The sequence below is a fragment of the Saxophila tyrrhenica genome (assembly GCF_035928015.1).
Source record: "Saxophila tyrrhenica strain CCFEE 5935 chromosome Unknown scaffold_3, whole genome shotgun sequence".
In the NCBI taxonomy this organism is placed as follows: Eukaryota; Fungi; Ascomycota; class Dothideomycetes; order Mycosphaerellales; family Extremaceae; genus Saxophila; species Saxophila tyrrhenica.
In genome coordinates, this window is record NW_027041735.1 from 580,687 (window position 1) to 592,386 (window position 11,700).

Genomic DNA, 11,700 nt, shown 5'->3' on the forward strand with positions numbered 1-11,700 from the left:
TAATGCGATGGGTAGTCCAGTCTGCAGGTGACATGAAGGGCTCGTTGCGATGGTGCGCCCTCGGGTGGAGGTGAAGATGGATGGTGCAGGCTTGGCGGTAGACAATAAAACGTGAAGTTCGAGATTTCCGGATTCGTGCAGATTCGTTCCATCTCGTCTCGGCTGGGATGGCCCTTGGCATTTCGTCTGATCTTCCCAAACTGCAGATGCTGGAAATCACACACGACACTCCACCTTACTAGCAGCTTGAATAAGAGCGCTTTTCTTTGAGAGCGTCACAAGCGCAATAGCTTTAAGATCCCATTTTCAAATGCACTGAGGACGGGTGTTCGAGAAAGCGGATCCGAAGGATGCGGTCCCGATACGGCCAGCTTTTTCTTAGATCTTAAACTGCTTGAGATAATCATAATGCGCCATCTCTGCTTCCACAAGAGACCTGAGATGCCCTGCCACCTCGCCGCCATACTCTTTTCTCCACCCCTCGAACGCTTCGTCGATTGAAGGCACTGCCGGCTAGAGATTGTTAGTCATCAACGTAAAACGCACGAGTATCAACATACCTTCGAAGGCACCCTCTCAATCCCCGTCGACTCATGCGCCACCTTCGTAAATTCCCAGACGTACTGGTTCGTCGGACGCTCCTCGACAGGCGTCGGGCCCCAGCTGTCCTGCACACCGGCAGCATCCAGACCCAGCGCAGCACACACGCCTTCCTTCACCTCGCCGGCACGCCATACGATGTCATCTCCATCGACAACAATTGGTGGGCGACCAGTAGCCTCCCGCAAGTATTCAAAGATCAGCCAAGCGTACTGCAACGTCGTCTGCAGGCGCATATCCTCTCCGTCCGACTCAAAACAGAGATTGAACCTAGTCATCTGCTTGTAGAACGATGGGATGGTGAAGATGGGATGTCTGATCAGGATAATTGGATCAAACTTCAGCAGAAGCGAATCTGGGATGAGTGTTGGATTCGACGGCGCGTCTTGTGGCTGTCTCTCACTCCTAATCACGGAGAAGAGAAGGTCTCGTTTGACAAGCCGATGGCAGTGGTCGCTGACGAAAAGTCGTTGGTTCTGCATCCTCTCAGTCAGCCACGGATTTGGATGAGATGTTTGGATAGATCTCACGACTCACAGAAGCTCGATTGACTGCCTTCTGCAGATCTTGCGTCGCGCTGTTAAACGTATCGGGCACATCTGTCACCCCATACTTCTCAATCACCTCCCTTCGTTGCGGGGAGCATCGAATGTCGCGATAGAAGTTCTCGGGACCAAGATGAGCTGCCAGTAGGTATGGATGATATTCCGTTCGTAAGTCCGGGTGAGTCCCAATCCATCGCCAGAAGAGATGGGAACGTGTTCGCGGGTTGTCGAAGACGAAGATGGGTTTTGATGCCATGATACACAGTCTTGGTCCAGGAGATCTTTCGTCTGCAACACTCATATTCCTGGAAATCTTCCTTGCTCAATCCAGAGTCACAGCGGTCGTCGCCCGCAACAATCTGAGTGGATGCTGCCAGAAGAGTTGATTTTGTCCATCGCCATCAACCTACCGTTGCATCCTGCAGCGAGGCATATCCGCAGCCTTCTAGCGCCACTGAACGCCTTCTAGACCCGCTCTTACCCAGCACCATCAGCTCCTGCAGGATGCTACGGATGCACGAAATCCTACTTTGCCAAGATGGTAAGTAACCGCAAACATGAAACAATTCGGTGATCCAGGCGCTGCTTCTCGTTCCATCCCAAATCCAACGAGACGGAAGGAGGATGTACCAGAACAGCGGGACTGAGAGAGACGATCGATTGTTCCAACCCATGAGCTCACAGCCAGAGCCATCGCCTCTGATCGTTGGTAGAGTTGCACCGCAGCTCAGAAAATTCGCCGGATGACAAGTTCTGCAAATATGCTGGATTCAATTGCTCACGCAGAGACTCGGCCTTCACGGACCATCCTGGCTGTTGTGACAGTCGGCAGAACGACCTGCGCAGGCAAGCAGAACCCTTTCGACCGTCATATCAACGCTGACTTGCATAGCACCCATTCTCGAGGTCTGCCGCATTCTCCACGAAAGAGGCCACCGGGTAGAGTTCGCCTGTCTGGAAGGATGGCAGAAATTGGCAACCCCGCATCCGTTCATATCAAAAGTCCACGTCGTCGGCCGTGACCTCACCCCCGAAGAGGACGAGGAGTTATACCGCCTACTCGACGCCTCTGGCATTAGATCTCACGAGCAGATCAGCAACATGTTCAAAGGCTTCGGCATCTTCGGCGGCTGGTGGGCTGAGACCTACCCCAAGATCAAGGCCTTATGTCAAGCAGAGCAGCCAGACCTCATCTTCGCCGACGACCTTGCGGATGCTTGTGTGGATGTGGCGAGAGATCTTGACATCCCTCTGGCTGGCATGGCCCCTCAACTACCGCCGTCGATGCTCCAAGTGCCATATGTTCCCGGAATGCCAGGATATCAGCTGAAGCATATCACTTCCGAGCATGCCAGTATCTTGGACCGGATCGCGGAAGAACTGTGTCGGATAAGGATTGCGTTTGCATCCGGCGGCGCTATGGGTCGGATCACTGGCCGCAATGCCAGGAGTGGTCCAGCCAAACCAAAACATCTGTTCGTCAAGTGCTAGCCTAGTCGTTAGATGTATTAGCTGATCGGCTGCTGCAGATTCTTCGTCAACAGCTTCATCGGCCTTGAAGTGCCCAAAGAGCTTCCACCGATGGTAAGACCGGTTGGGCCGATACTGTCAGAGGACATATCGCCACTCCAAGATAACCCTGCCATCGCGGAGTTTCTCGATACCCACAAGCGAGTAATGTTCATAGCGTTCGGTACTCACATCCGGACGTCGAAGCAACGCATGCAGCGGATAGTGCAGGGGGTGCGGGCGGCTATGGACGATGGCCTGCTCGATGGGGCAGTCTGGGCCCTCAAGAATGCCTCGACCATCTTGAACTCTCCATCCGAGGGCAGGAACGGATGCTCTAAGGATGACTTCGCGTTAGAAGATCTCTCCCGGGTACTCGCAGGAGAGGATGCCCGCTGGCTCGTCGACAGCTGGTGTCCTCAGCGAGCGATCCTGAACCATCCGTCGATCTGCCTCTTCATGTCTCACTGCGGTGCGTCGTCTACGGCGGAGGCTGCCTTCCACGGCGTCCCTGTGCTCACCTTGGCAGGATATGGAGATCAATGTAAGTCGGCAGAGAAGCCTAATATAACGTCATGCTAACGTCATTGAAGTCGGACACGCGATGAGACTCGAAGCGGCAGGTGTCGCCCTCAGACTCGACAAGCACAGCTTCACAGCGCAGGATGTCGAAGCTGGGACAAGTGAAATCGTTCAAGACAAGGACGGCATGTTCGCGCGCAACGTCCTCCGGCTACGACGTGTCGCCCACGCAAACTCACAGCGCAAGCATTTGGCAGCCCAGATGATCGAGGAGCTGCTGTACGACCACGAGCTCCGCTTTGAGAACCCCCCCCGTGGGCGGGAATGGGAGGCCAGCGGGGGAGACGAAATCACCCAGACGGTTGGCCGCGGTCGCGTCCTGAGGCCTGCTCACCTGGAGACGTGCGATATGCGCATGCCGTGGATCAAGAGGAACAACCTAGATCTGTGGGCACTCTTCCCGGTGTGCGCCCCAATCCTGACGCTGGCGTCCTGGTTTGGAAGAAGTAGCCGGTGAATAGAAGACTGCAGCCCTGCGAACTTCCTTCGTGGCTGTTGTTCGTCCGTCTTTCCGTGCCAGATGTTCCTTTGTTTCATGAAGGAAGTTGGAGGTCACGTGCCGTAAGACTGCCCGCGGAGATCCAGTCCAGAAAGCAATTGAATGCCCCAATGGCCCGGTGCAGAAACAGCTGAGTCCCGTGTGGCCGACGTCCATCCATTGCGATCGGTGGGGATCATGGGTAGAGAAAATAGAAAACAGAACGCTGTAGGATCTCGTTTGGCCGGCTTGGCGGAGCACGGGCCAGCAGCCTCAACTTCGCTTCCTTCGCGTTGTCGACCATCATCACTAAAACTTCCATCGTCGAGTAGGGCGGCGGCAACAAGCATCCCACGATAGCACACGCCCCGACGGAACAGGATGAGGCATGGAGATGGATCCTACAGGGCCAGCAGAGGCTCCTATGGCGACACCAGGAGTGTACAGTACCTCGTTCCTCCGTCTGCACGCGGCGATGTTCTCCGTGACGCAGGTAGGTGGTCGTTTCATCTCTCTCGTTATAAGAAAACACACTTGCGGGCGGTCACTTCCTCCTCACACCACATGCTTTGACGCGGTCTTCTTCCAGCAATGTCCCAAACGCGTCTCCTTGTCTACGGCGACCACCTGGGAGACAAGGTCCAGCCTGTCAAGAAGCTATACCAGGCGGCAAGGACGCGGCCACTCGTTCATACTTTCTTGCAACAGGCCGCCGATGCCCTTCAACGCCAGTTAGCCGCACTTGAGGCCCGGGAGAGATGCAGAATCGGAGCCTTTAGCGACCTTCTCGAACTCGCGGAGCATTATGCTGGCCGCAAGCACAACTTTGAGGCCGTCAGCTTTGCCCTGACCACTGCGGTGCAAGTCGGTGACTTCCTGATGTGAGCTGAGCCTCTGTCGCGCATCATCGCCATCCACATGCTTACGTTTCACAGACAAGCTGAAGACGACACCGCTTTGCTCAGCAACAATGGAGATGTGCGCCACTTCGGGGTCTGCATTGGACTCCTAGCAGCCACGGTAGGAGCCGCGTCGACTAACATCAGTGATGTGTTACGCCTCGGGGTTGAGATTGTGGCCGTCGCCTTCCGTCTGGGCGTTGCATCCTCTCGAAGGTCGACGAGCATAGAAGAGTCTGATGGTCCATGGGCAACGACCTTCGTTGGGGTCGGGCCTGACGAGCTACGGCGGTGCCTAGATTCGGTGAATGAGGTCAGCATTCTCACTTCTCGACAGCACGGCAGCCACTGACCACTACCTCGCTCATAGAATCTGCCCAAGTTGGCTCATGCTTATCCAGGTGTGGTCACGAACGCTTGGGCAACGGTCTTCGCAGTGCCCTCCACGACCGAGATGCTCCGCTCGAGTCCGGGGACGGAACACCTCCAGCAAATCCATGTAGCGGAGGCCGGCAGTGCTGTTCATGCTTCGGACTGGCCCTCATTACCTCTTGACACGATCATGGGCTCTAGCAAACTCCTGGACACCTCTGTACAAGACGATCTTATCTTTCCAACCACTGCCGGCGAGTTCTTCCCCTCAGGGCCACTCCGTGACAGCTTGGGAGCGGTCATCGCCGACATTGGGAACTCGCCTCTCCAGCTGGAAGACGCGACCCGGTCACTTGGGACACTTATGAACGGCGGCAGCGAACTGAAGCTGCACGCCATTGGCCCCCCAACATCACTTTCTTCAATCAGCACAATCCTAAGAGCAACTGAGCGGGAGTTCAAAGTCCTCGACGAGCCAACGAAGACATCAAACCTCCCACCGTCCGACGATACCACTTCTGACCTCATTGCAGTTGTGGGAATGAGCGGCCGTTTCCCGGGTGCCAATGGCCTGCAAGAATTCTGGTCCCTCCTCGTCTCTGGACTGGATATGCATGAGGAGATCCCTCCTAACCGATTCGATGTTAAGGAGTTCTACGATGCCGCAGGGGAAGGCAGGAATGCCATGCGAACACGATATGGCTGTTTCCTGAAAGATCCAGGACTCTTCGACAACCTCTTCTTCAACGTCTCGCCCAAAGAAGCAATGCAGATGGATCCGCTGCAGCGCATGCTTCTGATGTCGACGTACGAGGCGCTCCAACAGTCAGGCTATTCTAAAGCGTCCACCTCACGCGTCTCGTCCTTCTTTGGCCAAACAACGAACGACTGGAATACCATCAACGACCAGCAAGGAGTAGGCACCCATTATATTGCCGGCGGCAATCGGGCGTTCGCGCCTGGCCGCCTGAACCATTTTTTCAACTGGACTGGGTCCCACTACAGCATCGACACTGCCTGTTCAGCCAGCTCGACGAGCGTTCATCTTGCTTGCAATGCTCTTCTTCGGCGAGAATGCGACCTCAGTGTGGTCGGTGGCGGGTCTCTGTGTGTTGTGCCTGAGATGTTCGCAGGACTTGACAACGGCGGCTTCCTGTCACCCACTGGAGGCTGCAAAACGTTCTCTGACAACGCGGATGGGTATTGCCGTGGCGAGGCCGTGGGCGTGGTGATACTGAAGCGCCTCGACGAAGCACTCAGGGACAACGACAAGGTGCTGTCTGTCATCAGGAGCACGGCACGTAACAGCAACGGCAGCAACGGTCAGTCATCCGACTTCGCAACGACAAGCTCAACCTCTCGTCTTTTTGGCTTATGCTGACTACTTTCCTGCAGGCTCCATCACCTATCCCAGCGCAGTTGCACAGGAAGATCTGTTCCGCCAGATGCTGCGTCAATCACAGATTGATGCGAACGAGGTCAACTATGTTGAGGTTTGTCACTGGTCACTCGTTCTCATCCACCGACTAACAGCCCGCAGATGCATGGTACTGGCACCCAAGCTGGCGACACTACAGAGATGGCCAGCGTGCTAAGGGTCTTTGCGCACCAGCGCGCAGCTAACAACCCACTACACGTCGGTGCTGTCAAGGCAGCGGTCGGCCACAGCGAGTCAGCGGCTGGCGTTGTGGCCCTCATAAAGACGATTCTCATGCTTCGGCACGATACCATCCCTCCTCAACCCGGGCCCCTTACCATGAACCGGCATTTCCCCTCTCTGCAGTCAGCAAAAGTCGCAATCGCTGATCGAGCGACACCATTCTGTGCTTGGGACGGCGGCGAGTCAGTGAAACGCAGATTATTGATCAATGGGTTCGACGCCGCTGGGGGCAACACGAGCATCCTCATGGAAGATGCACCGTTCCAAGGACCCAAAGCCGCCGATCCACGAGAGCATCATGTCGTGGCCATCTCTGGCCGTACTCGGACAGCGCTGCTGCGAAACAAGGCTCTCTTGCGTGAACACCTACTTCGCACTCGTGACGTTCGTCTGAACGACGTTGCTTACACTACGACCGCCAGGAGGCTGCACGAGACGCACCGGGAGGCATACGTGGTCGACTCTGTGGATACACTGGCCGCCAAGCTGGCTTCAACAGACCTCAAAGCCGACAGGGGTCGCTCAAAAAGCAAAACGACACCGCTTGTATTCGCCTTCACTGGCCAAAGCTCGCTCTATACTGGAATGGCATCAACCTTGTACAAGACAAGCCCCCACTTCAGGAACACTCTGGACTCATATCAGGCGCTCTGTAACGTGCAGGGACTTGCGACCTTCATGGGCCTCATTGACGGCTGGCAGCCTGTCGCGTCGTCCACGGCGGCGCAACAGCATTTGGCTATCGTCGCCTTGGAGATTGCACTGGCCCGGTACTGGATCGGCCTTGGTGTCGAACCGCAGTTGGTGCTTGGACACAGTCTTGGCGAGTACGCTGCTCTTTGCGTTGCTGGAGTGCTTTCAGTGTCCAGCTGCTTGAAACTCGTGCACACGCGCGCAGAGTTGATCGAGCAGTCATGCACTGCCAAAACACACGGCATGCTGGCAACAGGGCTGTCGCTGGATGACGCGCAAGAGCTGTTGGGGCCGGGCCGATGGACCTCTGAGATTGCTTGCCAGAACGCACCATCCATGACCGTCCTGAGTGGAGAGCTTGGTGAACTACGAGCGCTGGCTGCCACGCTCAAACGGAAGGGCGTACTCGCAAAGCTTTTGGACATCGACTACGGCTTCCACTCCCGGCAGCTAGAGACCCTGCTCGACACATTCGAGAAGGAGGCCGCCTCTGTACACTACGGGACCCCGACAATCAAGGTAGCTTCAACGCTCACCGGACAGATTGTGGAAGACGCTGGGATCTTCAACGCTGCATACCTTCGTCGACAGACTCGGGAGCGAGTCAACTTCACGGCTGCAGTGTCCTCCTGCGAGCTCGAAGGTTACATCTCCAACGACTCTCTCGTCATCGAGATTGGTCCCCACCCTGTTTGTGTCGGCCTTGTTCCGCCGAACATGTTGTCCGCCTCCCCATCATGCCACAGCAGCCTGGAGAAGGGAACAGACGACTGGCAGTGCATATCAACATGTCTCGCCAGAGCCTTCTGTGCTGGTATCGACGTGCAATGGACCGAGTTCCACAAAGACTATCTGGCCAGTTGTCAGCTCGTGGACCTGCCGAATTACGCATTCGACCTCACCAACTACTGGGTGCCATATCAGCCGCAGCCTCTGAGTAGGACTGTGGCTCCAGAGTTACAAGGGACGGCCTTCATCTCATCATCCGTGCAGAAGCTTGTATCATTCGATCGGCAGCCCGGCAAATCGTTGGCGACCTTTGCATCAGACATAATGGAGCCTGGTCTTCGTGAGGCGATACACGGACACTCGGTCAATGGCGTCACCATCTGCCCTGCCAGTGTCTTCATGGATATGGCGATGACGGCGGCGAAGGTCACCTTCGAAAAGTGCGGTATGACTGCGAATCACCATGCGTTGAGACTGATGAACCTCCGCATAACCCAGGCGCTTGTGGCTTGCGATGAGGGATCATCCAACGACATTGTCATCAAAGCTACACTGCACGAGACAGAGCGCAAGGTGACCATTGAAGTCCTCTCTGAAACCAGGCCTGCTGCTACTGTTCATTCTACCTGTGCGGTGGCTTTGCCGGGAGAACCAGGGCCGAATCAAGAATGGGCTTTGATGCGCCGGCTGTTGGAATCGAGGCTGAGTGCCCTTCAACAATCACCAAGCTCCCATCGTATGGCGACGCCGCTCTTCTACCGCCTGTTCAACGACGTGGTCCGCTACTCCAGGCCGTATCAGTCGCTGTGCAACGCACAGATAGCTGAGAGCTTTGATGATGCAACTGCCACCATCCTGCTGGGTCGATCTGGGCCAGAAAAACCAGGCAGCTTCAAATACAGCCCATTCATCCTGGATGCACTGGTCCACCTGGCTGGTTTTCTGCTCAACTCGAACTTGAACAAAACCGACGACGATATGTACCTCGCGAACCACATTGGAGACTTCCAGATCTTTGACCAGCTACCGACTGAGAGCACCGAACGGACGGTGTATGCCAGTGTTCGCGAACCACATGGCAGCAACGACGTCTTCATTTGCGACGTCTTCGTCTTCGATCCTGTCAGCGGCGAAGTCTCTGCTACTTGCACCGACATCCGCTTTCAGAAGATGCCTCGCGATGTCTTCTCGCTTCTCATGGGCGACGAGGTAGTACCCGAGGTGGCTTCCCATCCAATGGTCCCGCAGGCAGTCGCACAGAAGACCGCCGCAACGGCATCGTTGCCACAGTCACACCAGCCTCCATCGGCACCATCAGAATCTCACAGCGAGCTTCTCCTCCGTCTGCTTGCTGACGAGCTCGGCCTTCCACCGGCAAGTCTGACACCAGATTGCGAGTTCGCCTCCGTTGGACTTCACTCCCTGGCAAGTCTGAAGATCATTGCACAATTCAAGAGACAGTCCGGGCGAGATATTCCAATGGCCTTCCTTGCAGAGCACAGCACTGCCGATCGCGTGCGCAAGGCGTTGGGAGAGGACACCGACTCCGAAGGCGAGGAGAGCATTCACAGCAGAACGAAACTCTCCACCCCATCCGAGGCCGTCTCACCCCAAACACCACTTACGCCGATCAGCGAGACACCACCCAAAGCTGCCCAAATGCAACTACAGAAGCCCGCCCACTCGCTCAAGACGCCAACACCAGAAGCGAACGCGCTGCTGATTCACGGCGACCCTTCTTCGACCCTCACGCCGCTCTTCCTTGCCACGGCCGGCATTGGGCTTGCAGCACCTTACATCAACATCCCTCAGTTCCCGGGACAGCGAGCCTTGTACGCTCTGGAGTCACCCTTTGTCAACTGTCCGGAGCAGCACTCGCTCAACGTCGAGCACATGGCCGCAACCTGGATCCTCGCAATACGCCGCGCTCGTCCCAAAGGCCCCTACCTCCTTGGAGGATACTCTGCCGGTGGCGTCTATGCCTACGAAATCGCACGCCAGCTGGCCGAGAACCACGGCGAGAGGATCGCTGGTCTGCTGATCATCGACAGCCGGGTTCCGCAGCCGGTACCTGCTGCTCTGGATATCATCGCTGTGCCTACCAACGCAACTGGACTCTCGGAGGAAATGAAAACGCACATGATCGCGTCCGCGCGGGCGCTTGTCCGCTACGATCCACGCCCATTCCCTCTCACGAACAGCCCTGTTCGAACTCACTTGATCTGGGCGAAGGGAGGCGAGGGTACCGGTGGCTACGGACGCGCGGCGATGGGTCCGATTGGAGAGGGCCGACCGTCGAGGGAGCTGACGTTCGAGGAGTATGAGGCCGAGTTGGCTACCTGGTTCTGCGGCGAGCGCCAGGACTTTGGAAGTAACGGGTGGGAGAAATTTGTCGGAGGGGAGGACAGGGTGATCGTTCACACGGTGGAAGGCAGTACGTCGATTCGCCCAAGTGTGTTGATTGAAGCTCATGCTGACGAATCTGCAGACCACGGAACGATGATGCGCATGCCGCAAGTCAAGCTTGTCGGCGCGGTCGTGGTCCAGTTCATCGAACAGATCACTTCATTCGAGGCGGCTATTGTGGCCGAAGAGGACACGGTCAGGGAGGTTTAAAGAGTCCTTTTCACGGCTGGACGAGGCATCAACTTGCATGCTTGGCGCTTGGAGTCGAGTAGGAGTCGTCTTTGGCTTGCATTAACAATACGCTGAACTGGGTATCCATCCATCATAACTGACCACATCAATCGCGATTCATCATGTCCTTATTCTGGCGGACTCTTACAATGCTGCCACCAAGCCTGCCACGACCATCCCGATGCCCACACCTTCGACATTATGCCTCGCTGCTGCTCCTGAAGACGAACTTGCAGCTGCTGCAGAGGTCGACGACGCCGAATCATCAGCTGCATCGATCGTTCGTACTGGGGCCGGAGCGTTCGTCGTGCCGCCAGCTACAGTAGAGCCAGTGTTAGAAGCCGTCGATGTCGACGCCGTCGATCCTGAGGTCGATGAAGCCGAGGAGGCTGTCGAGGCACAGGTAGCGGTCTGAGGAAGATTGTTGACGTCTTGGCCGGCGCATAGAGCGTTGGCGAACTCGAGTGTTGCTGATACACCATCAGTACGACATCCATTGGAGACACAACGTTGTCACGAACAGTCCTGATCGGCCTTGTCGCAATTCTTGGACACGCAACAGGCCATCTGCGCTATGTAGTCCTGGTTGCTACAGATGCATTGGTAGTCGAATTGCCCGCAGCCGCCGTATCCTGTCACGCAGTCAAAGGCGCAAGTGGGGATGCCTGGGTTCTGTGCGAGGACGCTGCTGGCGAGGAGCGCAAGGGCGGCGATGTAGGTGTACATGGTGGGATTACGGTGATCGTAAGGTGAACAATAGAGTCGCGAGGTGCCAGAGTATTATACAGAGTCCGTCGAGTGTCAGGTCGGGTTCGCGATGCAGCAGAAGAAGAGTCAAGGTGCGACGCGATGGGGTTGCGGATGAAGTCTATAACATGTCTCTCCCCCACACCTTCCTCGCTCCCTTGCATGCGATCCTCGCGAGCTCCACGCGTTCTGGCCACGCTTGGGTTCACCTTACCGCTTTCGGCGGCTCAGCTAGCCTCGTTCCAGCCG

General features: G+C 56.3%; 4 protein-coding genes across 4 annotated transcripts; 2 read left to right on the forward strand and 2 right to left on the reverse strand.

Moving 5' to 3' along the window:
- Window positions 1-378: 378 nt before the first annotated feature.
- LTR77_002143 (uncharacterized protein) lies at window positions 379-1,401 on the reverse strand (the record flags this gene model as incomplete). The annotated part of the gene is made up of 3 exons (XM_064799402.1): window positions 379-513; window positions 561-1,076; window positions 1,138-1,401. The coding sequence occupies 3 exons, from the start codon at window positions 1,399-1,401 to the stop codon at window positions 379-381; spliced, it is 915 nt and encodes a 304-aa protein (XP_064662157.1).
- Window positions 1,402-2,246: 845 nt separating this feature from the next.
- On the forward strand, window positions 2,247-3,693 carry LTR77_002144 (uncharacterized protein; the record flags this gene model as incomplete). Its single annotated transcript, XM_064799403.1, has 3 exons — window positions 2,247-2,620; window positions 2,675-3,198; window positions 3,248-3,693. 3 exons carry the CDS (start codon window positions 2,247-2,249, stop codon window positions 3,691-3,693), a joined length of 1,344 nt encoding a protein of 447 aa, XP_064662158.1.
- A 612-nt stretch (window positions 3,694-4,305) lies between these two features.
- On the forward strand, window positions 4,306-10,683 carry LTR77_002145 (uncharacterized protein; the record flags this gene model as incomplete). The annotated part of the gene is made up of 5 exons (XM_064799404.1): window positions 4,306-4,595; window positions 4,650-4,926; window positions 4,984-6,307; window positions 6,381-6,478; window positions 6,526-10,683. The coding sequence occupies 5 exons, from the start codon at window positions 4,306-4,308 to the stop codon at window positions 10,681-10,683; spliced, it is 6,147 nt and encodes a 2,048-aa protein (XP_064662159.1).
- Window positions 10,684-10,848: 165 nt separating this feature from the next.
- LTR77_002146 (uncharacterized protein) lies at window positions 10,849-11,430 on the reverse strand (the record flags this gene model as incomplete). The annotated part of the gene is made up of 2 exons (XM_064799405.1): window positions 10,849-11,174; window positions 11,226-11,430. The coding sequence occupies 2 exons, from the start codon at window positions 11,428-11,430 to the stop codon at window positions 10,849-10,851; spliced, it is 531 nt and encodes a 176-aa protein (XP_064662160.1).
- Window positions 11,431-11,700: the final 270 nt, after the last annotated feature.